Source organism: Kogia breviceps, chromosome 9, assembly GCF_026419965.1.
Source record: "Kogia breviceps isolate mKogBre1 chromosome 9, mKogBre1 haplotype 1, whole genome shotgun sequence".
Taxonomy (NCBI): domain Eukaryota; kingdom Metazoa; phylum Chordata; class Mammalia; order Artiodactyla; family Physeteridae; genus Kogia; species Kogia breviceps.
The window spans coordinates 94345336-94372465 of NC_081318.1; the positions used below are offsets into that span (position 1 = coordinate 94345336).

Consider the following 27130-nt stretch of genomic DNA (forward strand, 5'->3'; position numbering starts at 1 on the left):
AACTTACCTCAACATAATAAAGCCCATATATGACAAAACCCACAGCCAACATCATTCTCAATGGTGAAAACCTGGAACCATTTCCTATAAGATCAGGAACAAGACAAGGTTGTCCACTCTCACCACTATTACCCAACATAGTTGTGGAAGTTTTAGCCACAGAAATCAGAGAAGAAAAAGAAATAAAAGGAATCCAAATTGGAAAAGAAGAAGTAAAGCTGTCACTCTTTGCAGATGACATGATACTACACATATAGAATCCTAAAGATGCTACCAGAAAACTACTACAGCTAATCAATGAATTTGGCAAAATAGCAGGATATGGAATTAATGCACAGAAATCTCTTGCATTCCTATACATTAATGATAAAAAATCTGAAAGAGAAATGAAGGAAACACTCCCATTTACCACTGCAACAAAAAGAATAAAATACATAGGAATAAACCTACCTAAGGAGACAAAAGACCTGTATGCAGAAAACTATAAGACACCAATGAAAGAAATTCAAGATGATATAAAGAGATGGAGAGATATACCATGTTCTTAGATTGGAGGAATCAACATTGTGAAAATGACTATACTACCCAAAGCAATCTACAGATTCAATGCAATCCCTAGCAAACTACCAATGACATTTCTAACAGAACTAGAATTTTAAAATTTCACAATTTGTATGGAAACACAAAAGACCCTGAATAGCCAGTGCAATCTTGAAACAGAAAAATGGACCTGGAGGAATCAGGTTCCCTGACTTCAGACTACACTACAAAGCTACAGTAATCAAGATAATATGGAAATATAGATATATATAGAAATATATATAGAAATATAGATCAATATTGATCATTGATCAATATAGATCAATGGAACAGGATAGAAAGCCCAGAGATAAACCCACACACGTATGGTCACCTTATCTTTGATAAAGGAGGGAAGGATACACAGTGGAGAAAAGACAGCCTCTTCAATAAGTGGTGCTGGGAAAACGGGACAGCTACATGTAAAAGAATGAAATTAGAACAATCCCTAACACCGTATACAAAAATAAACTCAAAATGGATGAAAGACCTAAATGTAAGGACAGACACTATCAAACTCTTAGAGGAAAACATAGGCAGAACACTCTATGACATAAACCACAGCAAGATCCTTTTTGACCCACCTCCGAGAGAAATGGAAATAAAAACAAAAATAAATAAATGGGACCTAATGCAAGTGAAAAGCTTTTGCACAGCAAAGGAAACCATAAACAAGACGAAAAGACAGCCCTCAGAATGGGAGAAAATATTTGCAAGCAAAGCAACTGACAAAGGATTAATCTCCAAAATACACAAGCAGCTCATGCAGCTCCATATCCAAAAAAAAAAAAAAAAACCAATCTAAAAATGGGCAGAAGACCTAAACAGACATTTCTCCAAAGAAGATATACAGATTGCCAACAAACACATGAAAGGATGCTCAACATCACTAATTATTAGATAAATGCAAATCAAAACTACAATGAAGTTTATCACCTCACATCTGTCAGAATGGCCATCATCAAAAAATCTACAAACAATAAATGCTGCAGAGGGTGTGGAGAAAAGGGAAGCCTCTTGCACTGTTGGTGGGAATGTAAATTGATACAACTACTGTGGAGAACAGTAGGGAGGTTCCCTAAAAAACTAAAAATAGAACTACCATATGACCCAGCAATCCCACTACTGGGCATATACCCTGAGAAAACCAGAATTCAAAAAGAGTCATATACCACAACGTTCATTGCAGCACTATTTACAATAGTGCTGGGAAGATCCCACATGCTGCAGAGCAACTAAGCCCATGTGCCACCACTACTGAGCCTGTGCTCTAGAGCCCACGAGCCACAACTACTGAAGCCTGCACGCCTACAGCCCATTCTCCACAACAAGAGAAACCACTGCAATCAGAAGCCCGCACACCGAACAAAGAGTAGTCCCCGCTCTCCACAACTAGAGAAAGCCAGTGTGCAGCAATGAAGACCCAACACAGACAAAAATAAATAAATATATAAATAAAAAAGTAAAATACATGCTGCAACTGATTATTGCAAGATGCCATCAAATGTAATATGCAACTTTAGAGATACCAAAATGTAAAAGAAACTTCTGTATTTTAGAATCAATGAAATATGTCATGAGTTATGAAGAAATATATATTGACTATGCTCAATATTTTGTAATAACCTATAATGGAAAAGAATCTGAAAAGGAATATATATGTAATATGTATATATGTATGTATGTATATATATATATATATCTGAATCACTGTGCTGTACACCTGAAACTAACATGATGTTGTAAATCAACTATACCTCAATAAATAAAATAAAATAAAAAATAAACCAGAAAAAATATTTATTGTCTATAGCTCAGTATTAAGAACTATTAGATATGTAAAAATACCTAACACAGTCCCTGACTTTGGGGTATTACAAACCCAGTTAAAAAAGAAAACACACATGTGAAAAATTAAATAATGATATGAATTAAGTAATGATATGAAAACCTCATATAAAATACATTACAAAAGTATATAACTCTGGTTGAAGTTTAATTTCTAAAAAGTAATTCTCCCTACCTTAAAAAGTAAAAGCTTTAATTTGGGGAGTTAGTCAGAAAAGAGAGAATCAGAGTATATTTATATTTAAATGCCACAGGTGGTTGTTCTGTTTTCTTTGTGAAATGTTTACATTAATGTTGAACATTAGCAATCCTCTTCAAGTACTACTGGGCACATGCTAATTATAGATATTAACCCTTACATATACCTCTACTGAACACATAATAAATATTGTAGTAAGAAACAAAGGTAAGAAATTGCAAGACTTTAGTTCAGAAAATTTCAAATGAATTTTTCAGTGGTCCATGTTCAATCTTCAGTTTATCTGTACTCTCTCACAAATTAATTAGGAAAAGAGATCAACAAAAACATTTTGCCCACATAGGAAGCAGCTACTCTATGTAAGATTCAACATAGTCATGGCTTACAATAAACAGAGAATCAAACATTTATTAAGAATGCTAAAAAGTGCAAATTGCATCATCAAAATTTTATTATGAAATACAAGTGAGGGTGTATAAACTTTGTAATCAGTAAAAATTACTTCTAACCAAACTGTATTTTTTTAACCAACTGCTAATAAAACACTGTCTGGGGCTGACTTAAAATACCTACATTATGCTCGCCAAGTTACTTCTGATTATAATTTGGTTTCCAATATTACTGATACCAAAAAGAGAATACCCTAGATGATAGATATATATTTTTTAAAACCTGGGAACTAAAAATATATATTTCTCCTCCTACCATAAATCAATACCAGAATGACAATGTATTAAACTACAATGTTTCTCAGACTTCTCTGGTAAGAATCACCTGGAGTGAGTGAGTTTAAAATATAGATCCCCAGACCACCTCTTCTGGAGAATATGATTCTCTGGGACAGGGAATTTGCATTTTGGCAAATTCCCCAGCTAATTATTGTCAGCGAATGTGTGGAAGAAAACACTATGGGAATACCTTTCCAGTACCTTGGTTACTTTTTTTTAAATAAATAAATTTATATACAAAAAGAAGCGTTAACAGATATAAAAGCACTGGGATTTGGAGCACTTAAAACCAGTTGATTTGGAGGAGTGCAAATCAGACATATCAAGTAAAAAAACCAATATTTGTCATTTTCAAGATCCATTTATCTTTTATAGTTAAGAAACTATATGACAAACCTTTTTAAGTATTTAGCAATGTACTTCTCTGCTCTTTTTAAAAAAATGTTTATTTATTTATTTATTTTCTTATTAGTCATCCATTTTATATACAATAGAGTATACATGTCAATCCCAATCTCCCAATTCATCACACCCCCACCCCCACCCCCGCCACTTTCCCCCCTTGGTGTTCATACGTTTGTTCTTTACATCTGTATCTAAATTTCTGCTCTGCAAACCAGTTCACCTGTGCCATTTTCTAGTTTCTATATATATGCGGTAATACACGGTATTTGTTTTTCTCTTTCTGACTTACTTCACTGTGTATGATACTCTCTAGATCCATCCACGTCACTACAGATGACCCAAATTCATTCCTTTTCATGGCTAACTAATATTCCATTGTAGATATGTACCACGTCTTCTTCATCCATTCATCTGTCGATGGGCATTTAGGTTGCTTCCATGACCTGGCTATTGTAAATAGTGCTGCAATGAACATTGGGGTGCATGTGTCTTTTTGAATTATGGTTTTCTAAGAGTATATGCCCAGTACTGGTATTGCTGGGTTGTATGGTAATTCTATTTTTAGTTCTTTAAGGAACCTCCATATTGTTCTCCATAGCGGCTGTATCAACTTACATTCCCACTAACAGTGCAAGAGGGTTCCCTTTTCTCCACACCCTCTCCAACATTTGTTGTTTGTAGATGTTCTGATGATGCCCGTTCTAACTGGTGTGAGGTGATACTTCATGATAGCTTTGATTTGCATTTCTCTAATAATTAGTGATGTTGAGCAGCTTTTCATGTGCTTCTTGGCCATCTGTATGTCTTCTTTGGAGAAATGTCTATTTGGGTCTTCTGCCCATTTTTGGATTGGGTTGTTTGTTTTTTTTAATATTGAGCTGCATGAGCTGTTTATATATTTTGGAGATTAATCCTTTGTCCAATGATTCATTTGCAAATATTTTCTTCCATTCTGAGGGTTGTCTTTTTGTCTTGTTTATGGTTTCCTTCTCTGTGCAAAAGCTATGAAGTTTCATTAGGTCCCATTTCTTTATTTTTGTTTTTATTTCCATTACTCTAGGAGGTGGATCAAAAAAGATCTTGCTGTGATTTATGTCAGAGTGTTCTTCCTATGTTTTCCTCTAAGAGTTTTATACTACCCGGTCTAACATTTAGGTCTCTAATCCATTCTGAGTTTATTTTTGTGTATGGTGTTAGGGAGTGTTCTAATTTCATTCTTTTACATGTAGCTGTCCAGTTTTCCCAGCACCACTTATTCAAGAGGCTGTCTTTTCTCCATTGTATATCCTTGCCTCCTTTGTAATAGATTCGTTGACCATAGGTGTGTGGGTTTATCTATGGGCTTTCTATCCAGTTCCATTGATCTATATTCTGTTTTTGTGCCAGTACCATATTGTCTTGATTACTGTAGCTTTGTAGTATAGTCTGAAGTCAGGGAGTCTGATTCCTCCAGCTCCGTTTTTTTCCCTCAAGACTGCTTTGGCTATTCACAGTCTTTTCATTGGTAATTTGGATCAAAAAGGGATTGCACTGAATTTGTAGATTGCTTTGGGTATTATAGTCATTTCCACAATATTGATTCTTCCAATCCAACAACATGGTATATCTCTCCATCTGTTGGTATCATCTTGAATTTCTTTCATCAGTGTCCCATTGTTTTCTGCAGAAAAGTCTTTTGTATCCCTAGGTAGGTTTATTCCTATGTATTTTATTCTTTTTGTTGCAGTGGTAAATGGGAGTGTTTCCTTCATTTCTCTTTCAGATTTTTCATCATTAGTGTATAGGAATGCAAGAGATCTCTGTGCATTAATTTTGTATCCTGCAACTTTACCAAATTCATTGGTTAGCTCTAGTAGTTTTCTGGTGCCATCTTCAGGATTCTCTATGTATAGTATATCATCTGCAAAGAGTGACAGTTTTACTTTTTCTTTTCCAATTTGTATTCCTTTTATTTCTTTTTCTTCTCTGATTGCATGGCTAGGATTTCCAAGACTATGCTGAGTAACAGTGGTAAGAGTGGACATCCTTGTCTTGTTCCTGATCTTAGAGGAAATGCTTTCAGCTTTTCACCTTTGAGAAAGATGTTTGCTGTGGGTTTGTCATATATGGCCTTTATTAGGTTGAAGTATATTCCCTCTATGCCCACTTCCTGGAGGGTTTTTATCATAAATCGGTGTTGAATTTTGTCAAAAGCTTTTTCTGCATATATTGAGATCATCATATGGTTTTTATTCTTCAGTATGTTAATATGGTGTATCACATTGATTGATTTGTGTATATTGAACAATCCTTGCATCCCTGGGATAAATCCCACTTGATCATGGTGTATGATCGTTTTAATGTGTTTGATTCTGTTTGCTAGTATTTTGTTGAGGATTTCTGCACCTATATTCATCAGTGATAGAGGTCTGTAATTCTCTTTTTTTGTAGTATCTTTGTCTGGTTTTTGTATCAGGGTGATGGTGGCCTCATAGAATGAGTTTGGGAGTGTTCCTTCCTTTGCAATTTTTTGGAAGAGTGTGAGAAGGGTGGGTGTTAGGTCTTCTCTAAATGTTTGATAGAATTCACCTGTGAAGCCATCTGGTCTGGACTTTTGTTTGTTGGAAGATTTTTAGTCACAGTTTCAATTTCATTACTTGTGATTGGTCTGTTCATATTTTCTGTTTCTTCCTGGTTCAGTTTTGGAAGGTTATACCTTTCTAAGAATTTGTCCATTTCTTCCAGGTTGTCCACTTTATTGGCATAGAGTTGCTTGTAGTAGTCTCTTAGGATGGTTTGTATTTCTGTGATGTCTGTTGTAACTTCTCCTTTTTCATTTCTAACTTTATTGATTTCAGTCCTGGCCCGCTTTTTCTTGTTGAGTCTGGCTAATGGTTTATCAATTTTGTGTATCTTCTCAAAAACCAGCTTTTAGTTTTACTGATCTTTGCTATTGTTTTCTTTGTTTCTATTTCATTTATTTCTGCTCTGATCTTTATGATTTCTTTCCTTCTGCTAACTTTGGGTTTTGTTTGTTCTTCTTTCTCTAGTTCCTTTAGGTGTAACATTAGATTGTTTACTTGAGATTTTTCTTGTTTCTTGAGGTAGGCTTGTATAGCTATGAACTTCCCTCTTAGAACTGCTTTTTCTGCATCCCATAGGTTTTGGATCATTGTGTTTTTATTGTCATTTGTCTTTAGGTATTTTTTGATTTCCTCTTTGATTTCTTCAGTGATCTCTTGTTTATTTAGTAACGTATTGTTTATTCTCCATGTGTTTGTATTTTTTACGTTTTTTTTCCCTGTAATTCATTTTTAATCTCATAGCGTTGTGGTCAGAAAAGATGATTGATATGATTTCAGTTCTCTTAAATTTACTGAGGTTTGATTTGTGGCCCAAGATGTGATCTATCCTAGAGAATGTTCTGTGCACACTTGAGAAGAAAGTGTAATCTGCTGTTTTTGGATGGAATGTCCAATAAATATCAATTAAGTCTATCTGGTCTATTGTGTCATTTAAAGCTTGTGCTTCCTTATTTATTTTCATTTTGGATGATCAGTCCATTGGAGTAAGTGAGGTGTTAAAGTCCCCCACTATGATTGTGTTATTGTCTATTTCCTGTTTTATAACTGTTAGCAGTTGCCTTATGTATTGAAGTGCTCCTATGTTGGGTGCATATATAATTGTTATATCTTCTTCTTGGATTGATCCCTTGATCATTATGTAGGGTCCTTCCTTGTCTATTGTGACATTCTTTATTTTAAAGTCTATTTTATATGATATGAGTATTGTTACTCCAGCTTTCTTTTGATTTCCATTTGCACGGAATATCTTTCTCCATCCCCTCACTTTCAGTCTGTATGTGTCCATAGGTCTGAAGTGGGTCTCCTGTAGAGAGCATATAGATGGGTCTTGTTTTTGTATCCATTCAGCAAGCCTGTGTCTTTTGGCTGTAGCATTTAATCCATTCACGTTTAAGGTAATTATTGATATGTATGTCCTATGACTATTTTCTCAATTGTTTTGGGTTTGTTTTTGTAGGCCCTTTTCTTCTCTTGTGTTTCCCACTTAGAAAAGTTCCTTTAGCATTTGTTGTAGAGCTGGTTTGGTGGTGCTGAATTCCCTCAGCTTTTGCTTGTCTATAGAGCTTTTGATTTCTCCATTGAAACTGAATGAGGTCTCTGCTGGGTAGAGTAATCTTGGTTGTAGTTTCTTCCCTTTCATCACTTTAAGTATATCATGCCACTCCCTTCTGGCTTGTAGAGTTTCTGCTGAGAAATCAGCTGTTAACCTTATGGGAGTTCCTTTGTATGTTATTTGTCATTTGTCCCTTGCTGCTTTCAATAATTTTTCTTTGTCTTTAATTTTTGCCAATTTGATTACTATGTGTCTCGGTGTGTTTCTCCTTGGTTTTATCCTGTATGGGACTCTGAACTTCCTGGACTTGGGTGGCTCTTTCCTTTCACATGTTAGGGAATTTTTCAACTATAATTTCTTCAAATATTTTCTCAGGTCCTTTCTCTCTCTGTTCTCCTCCTGGGACCCTATAATGCGAATGTTGTTGTGTTTAATGTTGTCCCAGTGGTCTCTTAGGCTGTCTTCATTTCTTTTCATTCTTTTTTCTTTATTCTGTTCCCCAGCAGTGAATTCTACCATTCCGTCTTCCAGGTCACTTATCCGTTCTTCTGCCTCAGTTATTCTGCTATTGATTCTTTCTACTCTAGTTTTCATTTCAGTTATTGTTTTGTTCATCTCTGTTTGTTCTTTAATTCTTCTAGATCTTTGTTAAACATTTCTTGTATCTGCTTGATCTTTGTCTCCATTTTTTTCCCGTATCCTGGGTCATCTTACTATCATTATTCTGAATTCTTTTTCTGGAAGACTGCCCAGCTCCATTTCATTTAGTTGTTTTTCTGGGGTTTTATCTTCTTCCTTCATCTGGTACATAGCCCTCTGCCTTTTCATATTGTCTATCTTTCTGTGAATGTGGGTTTTGTTCCACAGCCTTCAGGATTGTAGTTCTTCTTGCTTCTACTGTCTGCCCTCTGGTGGATGAGGCTATCTAAGAGACTCGTGCAAGTTTCCTGATGGGAGGGACTGGTGGTGGGTAGAGCTGGCTGTTGCTCTGGTGGGCAGAGCTCAGCAAAACTTTAATTCGCTTGTCTCATGATGGGTGGGGCTGGGTTCCCTCCCTATTGGTTGTTTGGCCTGAGGAGACCCAACACTGGAGCCTACCTGGGCTCTTTGGTGGGGCTAATGGTGGAGTCTGTGGAGGCTCACACCAAGAAGTACTTCCCAGAACTTCTGCTGCCAGTGTCCTTGTCCTTTGGTGAGACACATCTGCCCCCTGCCTCTGCAGGAGACCCTCCAACACTAGCAGGTAGGTCTGGTTCAGTCTCCTATGGGGTCACTGCTCCGTCCCCTGGGTCCTGATGCACACACTACTTTGTGCATGCCCTCCAAGAGTGGAGTCTCTGTTTCCCCCAGTCTTGTCAAAGTCCTGCAATCAAATCCCACTAGGCTTCACAGTCTGATTCTCTAGGAATTCCTCCTCCCGTTGCCGGACCCCCAGGTTGGGAAGCCTGACGTGGGGCTCAGAACCTTCACTCCAGTGGGTGGACTTCTGTGGTATAAGTGTTCTCCAGTTTGTGAGTCACCCACCCAGAAGTTATGGGATTTGATTTTATTGTGATAGCACCCCTCCTACTGTCTCATTGCAGCTTCTCCTCTGTCTTTGCATGTGGGGTATCTTTTTCGGTGAGGTCCAGTGTCTTCCTGTCGATGACTATTCAGCAGTTAGTTGTGATTCCAGTGTTTTTGAAAGAGGGGGTGAGAGCATGTCTTTCTACTCCGCCATCTTGAACCAATGTCCAGTTCTTTGGTTATTTATCAGCATCTTCCAATTTTGTTTCTTGTTTGGAGAGTCCCTGATTTGAGGCTGATCACCTCTGAAGACTCTGGACTTCCTGCAAAGCTGAGGACTATATCCAGGACTCTGCATGCTCATAACAACCCTTTTCAGGAAATTATTACTAACCTTATTTAATGGGTGGGAAAATTAAGTCTCAGATTCACTTGGCCCATACCATGTATTTTGAGGGCACCCCCCAAAAAATACCTACATTATTTATCAGAAGAGAATACAATTTGATATCCCAGGAACAGTGAGGCCATAAGCCATCAAATACCATTTTAAAACAGGTTGAATGAATAACTATCTATTTGGAAATAGGCAGTTCTGTATTGCTGGCATAGATTTAATTTGTGTTCTTTCAAAAAAGTAATTCTTGTTTTAAATGAAGAAGTTATGGCAAGAATTTAAATTACCCTAACAAGTCCCAACATGAGTAAGATAAAGCATGCCAAAAGAGAGAGTCAGAGCTTACTATTAAACTAAAGAAAAAGACAACATTGTACATCAGATACAGCTGGCCCTCCATATCCCTGGATTTTGCTTCCATGGTGGGTTGAATCTCTGGATGAAGAAACCACAGATACAGAGGGTCTGCTGTACCTTGTTGTTTCACATAATGGACTTGAGCATACGTGGGAGGTCCTAGAACCAATGACCCCCACCCTCCCAGGATACAGAATTCAAAGGGCATTTTCTGTGAATTCTATGTATAAGTCCTTGAACCAACTGTGGAGGAATCACGAAGAAATAAGAATTTTTCCTTATCCAGTCTAATCTAATAGAAAAGGCAAGAAATTAACTCAAATAAATATAGAGTAAAATATAGTCAGCATTATAATAGAGTTACAAGCAAAATGTGACAATACACATCACTTCTGTTGCTGATGGCTTAGAAACTTTACAGAAGATTTTTTAAGAATGCCAGCTTGAAGAAAGAATAGGAATTTAACAATTGAATTTGAGAGAATAAAGCGTTCTAGGCTAAGGGAAAAGCATGGAGAAAGACAGAAAGTCATGGAACGTTTAGGGAATTGTGGGAAGTACTGCCAATTTGTGCCCATCAGGAGGTGCAGGCTATGGGAGATGAGAGAAGATGATAAACAGCAAGATTTGGAAGAACCTTGAAACCAATGCCAAAGGGCTGGGCTTTCGAAGGAAGTCTTAGGATATCCAAGTTTTGAGCACTTGTGCCTTAGTAAGATTAACTGGACAACAATGTGCAAGATGGACTGGATGGGAAATAGGCTGGAGGTGAACAGACCAGTTAGGAAGCTACTGCAATCATGTTAGCAAGAGGTACTGGAAGGAAAGGGTTCAAGTGTGAAAAACTTTCTGAGGGAGAAAATGATGGGATTAAATGTCAACCACCTGGGTGGAATGAATCTCACGTTTGCAGCCTGAGTAACCCAGAGCAGTGGTCCCCAACCATCTTGGCACCAGGGACTGGTTTCGTGGAAGACACGGGGTGCGGAGGTGGGGAGATGGTTCAGGCAGTATGCAAGTGATGGGGAGTGATGGGGAGCAGCAGAGAAAGTTTTGCTCCTCGCCCACTGCTCACCTCCTGCTGTGCCTGTTCCTAACAGGCCGCTATCGGTCTGCGGACTGGGGGGGTTGGGGACCCCTGACCCAGAGGATAGGCAGAGAGAGTATATAATCAGTGACGTGATATAAATCCTTGACATTCAACTGTGTATTAATAAGGGAGAAGAAAAGGTAGTGGTAAATTTTGGAGTATGCAGGTTTTATGGGATTTTGTTTTCCGAGTAGAAGGTTGGAATAGAACACTATTCAAGATGAATTCCAGCTCTATTTCACCTGACTGCCCATAGAATAGCTGTTTCTGAACTGCCTTTGACCTTGTTCCATTGGCCTACTCGTCCATTCAAGAAATATTTAGTAAATGCTTACTGTGTGTGTGTACTAGACAACTGGGGCAAATCAGTGAACCAAACAGAAATGCATTCTTGCCTTCAAGGAACTTGCATTTCAGCAGGAACAGTCACACAATAAATAACATATATAATTAAATAAATGAAGTATATCATGTGTTACAAGTGAACAAAGGGCTATGGGGGAAAAAAGAGACGACTAAGAAAGATGAGGAGCAGTGATTGTAAGGCAAGGGTAGGGGAATAGTCTATATTGAGAGATGTCACAAGTCACAGACTTTGAACCGTAGTTCAGAGTTTATCTAAGGATGCTGTTGGGACATTGCTCACTACATTTCCCTGTTTCCTCTTAATGAAAGCATAGGAGAGATTCAGTAGGTTTCTGTAGAGTTCTAACTTCTTACCACCATGAATCAGCTAACTGATCACATTTTCCTCTTGGCACTAGTGGCTAGAAAACTAAAAGCTAAATCTCTAATCTGTGGTCTTCTTCTAAACCATGTATGGAAACTCATAGCATTTTTTTGTACCTGTTTTCATCTTATTTTCTGAATATAATTTTCCTATTGCCTTGATTTCTTCACATACTTTTATCTTATTGTGCATTTTAATCAGCTAAAATCCAATTTAGGTCTCCTGAGGTATAAATAAATACGCCAAAAAAACTGCTAAAATTATTTTTTTTCCCTTTTTTTACAGTTTTGGCCTCTTTTTTTTTTTAACATCTTTATTTGAGTATAACTGTTTTACAATAGTGTGTTAGTTTCTCCTTTACAACAAAGTGAATCAGTTATACATATACATATGTTCCCATAACTCTTCCCTCTTGTGTGTTTTGGCCTCTTTTGACACCAAAATGAAAGGCTTTAATTAAGGTTAAATCTGTTAAAATAATACATTTAAATAGTGACTGTATATGTAACCTCATGAGAGGTATATTTGTAACCTAGCAGGACTATGGGGCCTTCCCAGGACAGACCATCCCATGTCCTACACCTGCCTCTTACCTGTAGAAAAACTTTAGCCTCCTAGGCCGTCCCTGAGTGCCAAAGCATAAATTTAATCAGAGAAGTAAGAAAATGCAGAAACAAAGGCAAATAGCCAAGCAAGACAAAATTATAATAGTTTAGTCAAGGACCTTTAGTTCCTCCTCAAGGTCTATTGATAATATTCTGAGCCATGTCCTCTGAGCTGCTGTGCAGATACTGAAACCCCCACCAGGTGGTTAACTGTATGCTGCCCACAAACACCCTGACCCCAGACCAGTTGGAACCAGAGGTTGATAATATTGACTCCTGATTACCTCACCATCAACCAATCAGAAGAATGTCCATGAGCTGATCACGTACCCCACCACCCTCTCCCTCACCCTGTCTTTAAAAAGCCTTTCCCTGAAAGCCACTGGGGAGTTCAGGTGTTTTGAGCACTAGCTGCCTGGACTCCTTGTTTGGTGCCCTGATATAAACATTGTACTTCCCTTCACCACAAGCTGGTGTCCACAGATTGGCTTTACTGTGTGCAGGTGACCCAAGTTTGGTTTGATAACACATTTGCCTTCTGTACCAGACACAGACATTTTGGGTACTTACATGAAATTCACACAGCCTGTGCCAGCAGGTGGAGCAATCCAGACGAAGCTGAGGTTGGTTGTGGGCAGATGACTCACATGAGAGGCCACCACACTGCACATAAACTGGTTACCAAACTGGTGGTCAGACATGATCCCTGACAAACAGAAAGGAAGGGAAGTTGTTATAAAAACAATAAAACAAAGTCCTTATGATGGCATAATAATTTTTCTGGACATTTTTCTTTTATGTTAAGATTCAACATGCTGTTTGGCTTCCCCATAAGTTATGCAATTTTCCACTTCCTATTGTCAGAAGGAAATGAATCGTTTAAAACATTATTGTTAAGGAGCAATCTACTAAATTATTGCTATAGTATTTGCTTCATTTTGATTTTGTTGACTGGTCTTTGCCCATCAACAAAGACCACCAGGAACACGGTATAACAAGGTTGGATTTACTGGAAGTGTTTGCAGCAATGGAGACCAAATACTATTGGGAACTTGGAGGTATCTCAGTATGAGGATGTTAGGAGGAGTCTGTTAAAATATTTGGGTTTGTGTTATTTTAGAGAGCAGGGTGATCAAGCTGGTCCAGGAATTTCCCGATTGTAGTACTAAAAGTCCTGCCTTCTGGGGACCCCCTCAGTCTTGTTGGGGAGGTTCCAGGTAAAGGTGGTTTTGCTTCTGGATTTGGTACTATCAGAAAGTGAGAGCAGTTTTATCACTGAGTATCTTAATTTTTATCTGTGAGACATGAGGAATGGAGTAGGGCTAAAGCTGAGATCGATAAAAAAGCAGCGGCAGTCATGTTAGCATGGAGAGGGGATGTTGGTCATTTTTGTGGTTTGCACCATGTTCTTGCTTTTGTCTATGTTCAGGCATGATTACAAGGTGATCCTGTTTTTGTCTCAAACCACAACTGTCTCAGAGTGGATGACCTATGAAACTGCTCATGTTCAACAGGAGAACATCATGGTCTAGCTGAGTACCAAGTCAGCTCCCAGCTGAGCTATCAGGAGACGCTTTCTTTCTTTTTTAATAAGGTGGTTCTCTAATGTTTACCTCAGATATAGAATATTAATAGATAACTCAACACTAAGAAAATGAATAACTTGATTTTTTAAAATAGGCAAAAGATCTCACCAAAAATGATATACAGATGGCAAATAAGCATATGAAAAGATGTTCAACATCATATGTCATTAGAGAATTGCAAATTAAAACAATGAAATGCCACTACACACCTAATATCCAACCAAAGTCCAAAACACTGACAATTCCAAACGCTGGGAAGGATATGGAACTATAGTAACTCTTATTCATTGCTGGTGAGAATGCAAAATGGTATAGCCATTTTGGAAGACAGTTTGGTGTTTTCTTACAAAAATAAACATACTCTTACCACATAATCCAGAAATCACACTCCTTGGTATTCATTCAAATAAACTGAAAATTTATGTCCACTCAAAAATCTGCATATGGATGCATATAGCAGTTTTATTCATAACTTTCAAAACTTGGAAACAACGAAGATATCCTTTATTAAGTGAATGGATAAACTGCTACATCCAAACAATAGAATATTTTTCAGAGTTAAAAGGAAATGAGCTATCAAGCCGTGAAAAGACATGAATAAGTAAGTGCATAGTACTATATGAAAGAACTACATGCTATATGATTCCAACTATGTGACATTCTAGAAAAGGTAAAATTATGGAGACAGTGGTTGCCAGGGGTTAGGAGGGAAGGAGGGAGGTATGAATAGGCAGAGCACAGAGAATTTGTAGGTCAGTGAAACTATTCTTTATAATATTGCAATGGTGAATGCACAACACCAAGAATGAAACCTAATGTAAAGTATGGACTTTGAGTGACAATGATGTGTCAGTGTAGGTTCATCTGCTGTAACAAAGATATCACTGTGGTGCAGGACGCCTGGGAGGTTGGGGGGGGATGGTATATGGGAAAACGTTTTACTCAATCTTGCTGTGACCTAAAGCTGCTCTAAAAATAAAGTTTATTAATAAAAAAAACATTGCCAGGAGTGGGCAGTTAAATAAAAAATTAATTTGTTGGCTTTGTAAACTTGGGCAAATGGCTTACTCTCTCTGAGATCCAGTTTTCCTGTCTTTAAAATGAAAACACATGTCCACTCCATCCTAAAGTTATTGTGAGAATTAAATGACTCAACACATATGGCAGCATCTGGTACAGTACCCCTGTATTTGGATAGGTGCCCTGCCTACATGTCATCACAGCAGTTTACACATTGCTCCATCATACCCTGGACCATCTCTCCAGGGAGTCTTTGAGGGACTAGGTCTTTAATCTTTATATTTCAAGCGACTATCACAATGTCTGGCACATCATAGATACTCAAGAAATACTTTCTAAATAAATACAAGAATAATTTAACTATAAAAATAAAAGACAATATAAATTATACACGTTATTTCAACTAATGAAATAGAATCTTCTAGAATAGCAAGTTGTTCAGAATAGGTCATACTGGCCAGAGAAATAGAAGAACAAGTCTATATTTTGACATATCCTAATGGTGTTACTTTTCTCAAGTATATATATATATATATATATATATATATATATATATATATATATATATAGGTATTTTTTAATCTGTATCTTGAGACAAAAGGATGAAAGTCATCAAGCCAGAGAAACCACAAGGTTAGAGTGGATGACAGACTCCAGACTCCCAAGAAAATCAGAGTGCTGAAGGAGACTCAGTAGCCGTGACTCAAGAATTGCCACTCCCCTCTGGTCGGGCATAAAGCAGGGATCCAGTGTATGGAAAATGATACATATGCAGGAGTCAGCCTGGCCAAAAAGGAAAGCAAAAGTTCCAGCCACAATCATGTGGGAATGGAAATGAATCAAACAAAATAACGTTTCAGGGTCTCAGAGTCTTGGTAACAGAATTCATGTTCAAATATCTCCTCACTCCTCAAAGCTCCTCTTAGAAAGTGAGTCATGTCTAGACTGCATATTACTTGACAGAATTTTAAAAGGTAGCTATAGAGTTGCAATTGCCTCATGCCCTACCCTGGGTAAATACCCTACAGGACAAAATTCTTGCAATCCAACCATCTAGCACAGCAGTTCTCCAACTTGGCTACACAGAAGCATCATCTAAAGAGATTGAATAAATACTGGTTCCCAGACATTCTGGTGAACCAGCAGAAAAAAAACGGTATTTACAGAATCCCTGTGTTGCATCAAACATTGGGTTAGGCCCTATGGAGGTACACAGAAGAAATATAGGACATTGTCCCTACCTTGAAATGACTTCAGCTGGGACAAGAAAACTGGAATAAACTAACATTATAAATAGAACAACTAGAAAATAAGTTAAGTGCTAACTGGGTGGTATTTGCAAAAAATACAAAAGAGGAGAGAAAGAGTGATTAATGTGGACAATTATAATAATGACAACTAATGTTTATTGAGCACTTACTGTGGCCTGACACTATTCTAAGCGTTTCATGAATATTTACTTGTTTAAGGCTCTTAACAATCCTATGCAGTAGGAGCTGTTATTTTCTCTATTTTACCCATGAGGAAACTAATATGATGAAGATAAAAACTCGCTTACAGTTGTACAGCAAGGGCAGTATAGCCTGGATTCAAACAAGCATCCTTGTTGCACAGTCAGAAATGGCACTGTAGACAACGAGGTCCTACTGTACAGGGAACTATATTCAATATTTTATAGTAAACTATAATAGAAAAAGAAAAAAATGACTGTTGAAGAGGGAGATTGGAATTGAGTTTTGAGGGAAAAACTAAGATTTCCCATATTTGTTTTTATGTATGTGAGGCAGGAGAGTATAAGCACGAGATCGTACCCTCAGCTCTGTCACCCGCTGCTGCATGACCTTGGTCAGGGTGCTCCCTCTCAAGCTTCAGTTCCAATATCTATAAACTGCTGGTCCATGAGCTCTAAGACTCCTTTCAGTGCCTTAGCTCTCTGAGTACAATTTAAATGAACAGAAGAAAGATGGGAGGACAGCTCACAAAGGCAGACATAATGAGCAGAGGTACGCATATAAAATGAGAACGAGGAGGAGAGCAGTCAGCATCAGCTTCCAGTGTTCTGTGAAACACAATTTATTGCATCTGCCACAGTGATCTTCTTAATGGCTTTTGTGTCATGAAAGACATATACCATCTAATATATGTGATTTGGAAACCTATTCTTGGATAACTTTAATTTGAATTTGATAATGAATTTAAATTTACGATGGTGCTTTCCCTTGCTGCATGCTGGATAATAGGATATATACATTGAGTTTTAATATTACTTGAAAAAGGGAAAATCAGATCTATGATAAAAGAATTTAATTACACTATGTATCTCAGGGAGATATATACATATAAAATATATATGTGTGTAGTGTAGCTATAATAAAGATTTTATTTTCATTGTTGTGGCTATGTGTAAACTTTCATACAAAAATTTTTTTCTGTGGAATTTCTTACCCTGAAAAAGAAGCTATTCTTTTCCAAGAGAACTGGACTATGAGAGAAAGAAAGCACTTCAAGAAGTATGGCTCTCTTTGTCTAACTTTGGATGAAAAAGTAAAGGGTATCCTTCAATCTGTGAGGTTCTATGAGACTGATAACTGTCCTGATAGATTTTAAAGCATTTATGTTATAGATACATTTTCCTTTTGAATATTGTGTACACACACTTGAAAAATAGGAATATTGACAATCTAGCTATAATTTCTGTATCAAGAAATAACCAAGGTAACTTTTTAATATAACTCTTCCTTTGACAAAGTATGAGTGTTTTAAATTCACTAAATTCTTCAAACCATTGGATATCTAATTTAAAATTATCTAGCATCTGTCTTCTTAATCAAAGTTGTGGTTAAAGGATAGGAATCTATGCCAGAGTTTCCTTTATCCACATTATACTTCTGCAAGATTAGGCTCACGATGTCTTTAATTGTTCTAAAGTTGCTTCCATGATCCCTTTTAAGACAGCGATACTCATTTCTGTGCCTTCCGGGATGTCATTTTCCTTGACAAGTCTTCAGTTATTTTAAGTTTGTGACTAAACCTTGTATGAACTCCATTTTCCCTCAGGAATACTCTTCTATGCTTTTAATGTGCATACCTTGAGTCTTCAGAACTTTAACTAGAATTTCTATGATTCCCCCATTTTGAAAATAAAATGTACACATCCTCATAAAAATGTAGGCTATTTGCTTCCAAGAAACACTCTGAAGATGTTATTACCAAAAATAACCAATGTACTAGGAAAATTACACATTCATGTTGGGTTTATTCTATATTTTATAGATTAAAGACGTGGATTACTCAAATCAGTTCAGTTTGTAATTTGCCATAGTTAGCGTTAAAGTGGGTAGAAGCATGTCCTGGTTTTTTCATGTGATTCAAGAACTAAGACATCTGTGGATGGGATATCACTAAATAAAGGGAAAGTACATTAAGATTATAGATTTTTGGTTTGTGATAAGTGTAACCTTCATATATAAAAATTAGGAAATCTTAAATATTTTATTGTTTTAAAACACTTTCAGAAAGTATGGCAGAATATTTTGTCAGGAAGTTTATTAAATTCATTAACTTATGTCTGTATAAAAAGTGTAAGAACAGACAAATATTTAAGATGATTTCTGTTTCCTTTTATTTTCATCATTTTCTCTTTGTTTCAAAGGGATATCTAAAGGCTTACATCAGTTAATAAAAAGTAGACCGTTCTGAAAATGTAGTCTGGAAAGTTAGTGTTATATTTTAAGTGAAGAGCGAAAGTGAATTATGGAGTTCCTTTATGTCATTCTTTAATCTTTTCATTTGATTCAAATACGAAAAACTTTACTTGCAGAATTTGAATTGTCTATTATTTGCCTTCTTTGCTAGGTCAATGTACACAAATATTTCAACAAAGCTAAACATGATTTTATATGCTGAAAAGTAATCATCGAACTTCCTGAAAACATACTTATTGCAGCTTATCTGTGAAGTACCAGCCTGATGAAAATGGATTTGACAATAATAGCTTTCAAGTAGTGATACAAGTTAATGAAAAGTATGGGCACCCACACTCACACATATGCACTGGGTCTATTTAACTTTTAAAGCATTGATTTGAAGGCATTTGGTTTCAGATTTAGGTCTAGAAGGAAAAAAGTACAAAAACCTTTTAAAAATCTTTCTGGAATTGTATGTCTATGGGTATATATTAGAAATGTATGAGGATCCATGCTATTCCCATACATCTTGTTGGTTATACACAAAGAGCTTACTCTGAGTCAACCTGATTCTTTCCTCACTCATGCAGTTACAAAGGTGAGAATTCTTGCTTTTGCCTTCCCCCTCCATCCCTATTCCAGCACTACTGTTTATCAAATGCCCTCTCTGTGCCAGGTGTTTTCCTCATGTTATTACCTTACTACTATTATAGAGGCAATAGAGGGGAAAGGCTGAAAGCACAGACCCTGGAGGCAGTCTGCCTGGGTTCAGATCTTTGCTCTACTACCAAGGAATTGTGGAATTTTGGCCAGGTTACTGAAACACTGTTCCTCACTTTCCTCTCCAGGAAAATGGAGATGATAATAATAGGGTGGCTCTGAAGATTAGATGAATATATGCACACAGTTAGCACTATATGTGTTAGCTGTTACTATCATTCCTACTTCAGAGATAAATGAGAATTATCAAGAAACGGTGGATTTAAGTGACTTTCCAACACTTAAACAAGTATTGATAACAGAGCTAGTGAACAGCACTGGAACAAATAACAGATCCATCTTCTATCTTACACTGTCCACTGGCTTCCTCCCTCCTTGTGTCCATAAGAGGCAGTACCTCAATTCCAGGACAGACCCCTGGGTCAATCCGACCTAAATCCAAATCCAGTGATGAAATGCAAACCATCTGAGAGTGAGCATGAAGAGGGCCCCTGCTCTAGGAACAAGCTCAGGTGCTGTCCTCCCCCCCTTCCAACCCTCTCTCTCCAAAGATGTTAATTTCTTATCAGACAGTTTTTGGATAACCTTTGTCCTCTTGCTAGACACATCCCTTAGTTAGGTACAGACGTGGGTGAGACATCTTTAGGTCAAAAGTGCTCCCCTAAGGGGCAAAGCCATCCAGTTACACTTAGGTCTATGTACCCACTGAGTTTGTCAGAGCAGCATCCTTTCCAAAGAGCTATGTAAAGTCTGCACTGTGTTTAACTGAAGCTCTCTGATCCACTGTTTCAAAGCATATCTCTGCTGCCTTTCCTCCTAACACTGCATACTCTGTCTTCCCTCTTAAAAGTTGCTTGGCGGTAGATAATCTCTATGCACTGTCTGCCCCCAGCCTTTCCAAACTAACTGCACCACGCTGGCTATGTGTCCAGAACTATACTCCCCTCCTTTTCCCTGCTGCACTTGACTGAATCTGCATTTCCCCACACTTGGTCCTCACTTCATATTGTATTCTTTTATATTCAAGTCTTATGAGTGTTGGTCTAGTAGGTGGAAACTAAGTCACATGCCTTCACCCTAGAAAGGAAGTATGAAAATTCTATTTGGGGATGGTGGTACTAACAGTATGGGAAACTGTATAGAAATGGTGGCCAATCATAGATGGCTTATGTCTACTTCAGAGGGCAATTTCAAAGTCTACAAAGTTCTGGATTTCTTGATCCAAAAATAGCTAAAATAACTGATAGTCTTAAAAGACCACAGCTTTTAGGACTATTTCTATGAACCTATACATTGAGTTCTTTACCCTTGACCTTGAACAGGCTTCCTGTCACAGGAAAAGTACTGCTCATAGCAGTCAATCTATTTGATGGACAGGAGCAAAAGCTCCCCACCAACCCTTCCTGCACAGCCTAATAGATTTCCCCAAAAGTCACACAAGGAGAGAAGATGTGCCTCTGGTTTCTGACTCCAGATGGTGTAAATCTGGAATAAATGACAGAGTTCCTGCTAAAGGAGGAACATCAATGAGCCAGCATAATATTTATTATCTCAGCTAAAGTACACTACCTACCTAGTCTTGGAGTCACTCCAATCAATCATCAAATCTTTCTGATGTTACCTCAAAATTTTTTCAACTGTGTCCCCTCTTGCCTACCCTTCCCACCATGGCTTTATTTCAGGCTTTTATTATCTCTTTTTTTGACCAGTGCCAATAGCTCCCAAATTGGTCTCTGTATTCAGTTTTGCCTCCTCAGGTTAATTCTCAGTACAGGTATCTTTCTAAAATGCAAATCTGATTTCATCATTCTACTGATTTAAATCCTTCAGTGCTATCCAAACTTGACAAAATTAGTCCTAAGCACTTCAACATGAAATTCTGTCCTCTATCTAACTGGGCTCAGCTATCATGACCCTTACTCAAACTTCATACTCTTTCAAAACCAAACTGGATATAGTTGTATGTACTTATCTCTGGCTTTGCTCCTGTTCTTTCTGCCTAGACCAGGGGTCAGCAAACTATGAACCACTGGTCAAATCTGGACTATTGCCTGTTTTTGTACAGCCACTGAACTAAGAATAGTTTTATATTTTGAAAAGTTGTACAAAAAATGAAAAATATGCAAAAGAGACCTACCGTTATAACCTGAAAAGCCTAAAATGCTAACTATCTGGCCATTTACAGAAAAAGTTTGTTGACCCTTGACTTAAAGTGCCCTTTCTTCCTCTGGCTTGGCTAAACCATTACTTTTCACTTAATACACACAAGATCATAAACCGTCTCCTCCACGAAATTTTCCTGTACAACTCCTCCTATATCCAAGGTTAATGTTAGGAACATTTGCATGTTCTCATAATACCCAGAGAACAGTTCTGTTATTGAAGTACTCATTGCATTACAGAGAGTTATCTGTCTTCCCCATTAGACAATTTAGTTATATTATGAATTATTTTATCTACAAAAATTTATCATATGCACATAATAAATGTTAATGGAATGAACTGTTGCTGCATAAAGGCATTGCAATTGACATCATATGGTATTACAGTAATTTAAATGACAGGAGCTCTCCGTGGTACTGGAGAGACTCTGCCTACAGCTTCTTCCCATACAATGCCCAGAACCTTTATGTTTTGTGTTTCTCAGTTACCTTCACCAGCCTCTATCACGACTTCATGACTTTTTCTGCTACTTTCTAGTCAACTTTCCATAGAATCCTAACTAATTCTTGTCCAACTCTCTTCTGCTCCAGTTAACTGTACCTACCTTTCTGGTCAGGGCATTTGGTGTGCAACAGATAGCCATATACTCACACACAATTTCTAGCCTCTTTGCAGTTCCAGGGCCCATGTGAATAATTTTGACCAATCGGATATGAAAAGAAGTGAAGCATACTATTTCCTACTTGAAGCACAGAGCAGAGACTGTGAGTCCTCTAGCTTCCTTTATTCCCTTGCCTTGATGGCAGTGGAAGCCACACACTGTGATAGTATAGCCACAATATGGAAATACCTTAGATTGCTGAGTCCCTGCATGGAGGACAACTACCCTGAAGAGTCTTCAACTCCTATCAGACTATTGAGTTAAGCTGCAACTTGGGGGTTAATTTGTTACCAAAGCAAAACTGAATTTCCCTGATTAATACATCCTTTTAATATAAATCTTATCACATTTCATTTAATTCTATTTCCTTTATTAAATTTTAAGTTTTTTGAGAAAAGTGGTTTGGCCTTACATTGATTTTGCACAGCATCAGTCAATAATTGTTTGCTAAATGAGCAGACTTCTAAGTCTGCTTTCTTCTTCTCCATAGTATTTCCTACTATCAAAAAGAACAATTATCTGTTTATTTTACAGCAGTCAAAGGAAAACTGTGATGAATGTAAGCTGTATAGCAGTAGTCAAGAGAAAGGACTCTAGAATCAAACTGCCTGGGTTCACATCCCAGTTCTGCCATATACTAGCTATGTCCTTGTTAAATTATGTAAACCCCCTGTGCCTCAGTTTCCTTACATGTGAAATATGGAAAACAAACAATATTACCCATCTCATCAGGTTACACAGTTAACGTATGTAAGTGTATAGAATAATACCTAGCCCATAATAAATACTACATAAATGTTGCCTTCTTCTACATTATTAAATCTTCCTGTTAGGGGTGCTAAATTTCTATCCATGTCCCTAGTAACTTACAGAACAAAGATATATTTTTCTGGTAAAGACATTTCATTCAGTAACTTCAGTCTTTGTTTTCTTACAGAATTAACTAATAAGTTAAAAAATATTAAATCATATAAAGTAAAAAATTACAATTTAAACACGTAAAACATTACAATGATGGCAAGCACTTTATCTATATACATCATAGTGGCAGTTTATGTGCTGTAAGAAAGCACCGCCACTTAATGAATGAATTCTGATGATACATATTTCATCATGTTTTCAATTCATCTGATTCCAAATCAGATAAAATAAATATCAATAAATTTTTAAAGAAAGATCACAAGGAAATTGTTTTCAAATATTATGTATACTACTTTCATTTAAATTTTTAAAAAATTCATACTCCACTGAGGCAATAATTTGAATATTCTGTCAGAAAAATGAGTGTTTCATATTCCTCAAGGCTAAATGATTGCAAAGTAGTCTTAGAAATTTAAAAATTCCTTTCATATTTAAAATATATTAGGAGGGGGCAGTCAAGATGGCAGCATGGGAAGATGCAGAGTTCACGGTCTCCTCACAACTGGGGAACCTGCTGGACGCTGGTGGGGGACCCCCACCAGGGAGATGGGAGGAACCCCCAAGTGAACCACTTGCAGGATCTTGGTTCACGAGCCGAGGGTCAGGCCAAAGTTCCTGCAGTGGGAGCTCTGAGTCTGAACCACTGGACTAACAGATAACCTCAGACCCCAGCGAATATTCATTGGAGTGAGGTCTCCTGGAGGACCTCATCTCGGGACCAAGACCCAGCTCTACCCAACAGCCTACAAACTCCAGTTTTGGAAACCTCAGACCAAACAACCAGTAAGACAGGAACACAATCCCACCCATCAAAAAAAAAAAAACAAACAAACAAACAAATGAGATGGCAAAAAAATATCTCACAAATGAAGGAGCAAGGTAAAAACCTAGAAGACAAAATAAATGAAGAGGAAATAGGCAATCTACCTGAAAAAGAATTCAGAGTAATGATAGTAAAGATGATCCAAAATCTCAAAAATAGAATGGAGGCACAGATTGAGAAAATACAAGAAATGTTTAACAAAGATCTAGAAGAACTAAAGAACAAACAAACAGAGATTAACAATAACTGAAATGAAAAGGAATCAGTAACAGAATAACTGAGGCAGAAGAATGGATAAGTGAGCTGGAAGACAGAATGGTGGAAATAACTGCCAAGGAGCAGAATAAAGAAAAAAGAATGAAAAGAATTGAAGACCATCTCCGAGACCTCTGGGACAACACTAAACACACCAACATTCGAATTATAGGGGTCCCAGATGAAGTGGAAAAGAAAGGGTCTGAAAAAATATTTGAAGAGATTACAGTGGAAAACTTCCCTAATATGGGAAAGGAAATAGTCATTCAAGTCCAGGAAGCACAGAGAGCCCCATACATGATAAACCCTAGGAGAAACACACCAAGACACATATTAATCAAACTAACAAAAATTAAATTCAAAGAAAAAATATTAAAAGTAGCAAGGCAAAAGTAAAAAAATAACATACAAAGGAATTCCCATAAGTTTATCAGCTGATTTTTCAGCACAAACTGCAGGTCAGAAGGGAGTGGCAGGATATACTTAAAGTCATGAAAGAGAAGAACCTACAACCAAGATTACTCTACCCAGCAAGGATCTCATTCAAATTCAATGGAGAAATCAAAAACTTTTCAGACAAGCAAAAGCTAAGAGAATTCAGCAGCACCAAACCAGGTTTACAACAAATGCTACAGAAACTTTTCTAGGTGGGAAACAAAAGAGAAGAAAGGACCCACAAAAACAAACCCAAAACAATTAAGAAAATGGTAATAGGAACATACATATCGATAATTACCTTGAATGTAAATGGATTAAATGCCCCAACCAAAAGACACAGACTAGATGAATGGATTAAAAAAAAGACCCATATATATGCTGTCTACAAGAGACCCACTTCAGACCTAGGGACACATACAGCCTGAAAATGGAGTGATGGAAAAAGATATTCCATGCAAATGGAAATCAAAAGAAAGTTGGAGTAGCAATACTTGTACAGATAAAATAGACTTTAAAATAAAGAATGTTACAAGAGATAAGGAAGGACACTACATAATGATCAAGAGATCAATCCAAGAAGAAGATATAACAATTATAAATGTTTACGCACTCAACATTGGAGCACCTCAATACATAAGGCAAATGCTAACAACCATGAAAGGGAAAATCGACAGTAACACATAATAGTAGGGGACTTTAATGTCCCACTTACAACAATGGACAGATCATCCAAACAGAAATAAATAAGGAAACACAGGCTTTAAATGACACAACAGACAGATTTAATTGACATTTATAGAACATTCCACCCGAAAGTGGCAAAATACACTTTCTTCTCAAGTGCACATGGAACATTCTCCAGGACAGATCACATCTTGGGTCACAAATCAAGCCTTGGAAAATTTAAGAAAACTGAAATCGTATCAAGCATCTTCTCTGACCACAACGCTATGAGATTGGAAATCAATTACCAGAAAAAAACTGTAAAAGATACAAATACATGGAAGCTAAACAGTGCACTACTAAATAACTAAGAGATCACTGAAGAAATCAAAGAAGAAATAAAAAAAAATACATAGAAACAAATGACAACGAAAACACGATGACTCAAAACCTATGGGATGCAGCAAAACCAGTTCTAAGAGGCAAGTTTATAGCAATTTAATCTCACCTCAAGAAACAAGAAAAATCTCAAATAAAGAATGTAACCATACACCTAAAGCAACTAGAGAAAGAAGAACAAAGAAAACCCAAAGTCAGTGGAATGAAAGAAATTGTAAGTTCAGAGCACAAATAAATGAAATAGAAACAAAGAAAACAATAGCAAAGATCAATAAAACTAAAAGTTGGTTCTTTGAGAATATAAACAAAATTGATAAACCCTTAGCCAGACTCATCAAGAAAAAAAGGGAGAGGACACAAATCAATAAAATTATAAATAAAAAAGGAGAGATTACAACTGACACTGCAGAAATACAAAGGATTTTAAGAGACTACTACAAGCTGGAGGAAACAGACTCCCTGACTTCAAACTACACTACAAAGGTACAGTAATCGAGACAGTATGGTACTGGACACAAAAACAGAAATATAGATCAATGGTACAGGTTAGAAAGCATGCAATATGGTCACCTAATTTATGACAAAGGAGGCAAGAACATGGAATGGAGAAAAGACAATCTCTTCAATAAGTGGTGCTGGGAAAACTGGACAGCTACGTGTAAAAGAATGAAATTAGAACACTCCCTAAAACCATACACAAAAATAAACTCTAAATGGATTAAAGACCTACATGTAAGACTAGACACTATAAAACTCTTAGAGGAAAACATAGGAAAAATACTCTGTGACATAAACCACAGCAAGATATTTTTTTGACCCTCCTCCTAGAGTAAGGAAAAAAAAAACCAAAAATAAACAAATGGGACCTAATGAAACTTAAAAGCTTTTGCACAGTAAAGGAAACCATAAACAAGATGAAAAGACAACCCTCAGAATGGGAGAAAATATTTGCAAATGAAACAACGGGAAAAGCATTAATCTCCAAAATATATAAACAGCTCTTGGAGCTCAACATCAAAAAAACAAACAACCCAGTTAAAAAATGGGCAGGGCTTCCCTGGTGGCGCAGTGGTTGAGAATCCACCTGCCGATGCAGGGGACACGGATTCGTGCCCTGGTCCGGGAAGATCCCACATGCCGCAGAGCGGCTGGGCCCGTAAGCCATGGCCGCTGAGCTTGTGCGTTCAGAGCCTGTGCTCTGCAACAGGAGAGGTCACAGCAGTGAGAGGCCCACA

At 37.2% G+C, this 27130-nt stretch overlaps 1 protein-coding gene across 1 annotated transcript in view; it reads right to left on the reverse strand.

Moving 5' to 3' along the window:
* The window catches only part of RELN (reelin), a 539216-nt gene that overhangs the window by 365469 nt on the left and 146617 nt on the right, over nt 1–27130 (reverse strand). Inside the window, exon 3 of the mRNA XM_059074483.2 lies at nt 13131–13266. Coding sequence (XP_058930466.1) covers nt 13131–13266 — 136 coding nt within the window. The remainder of the gene's footprint in view (nt 1–13130; nt 13267–27130) is intronic.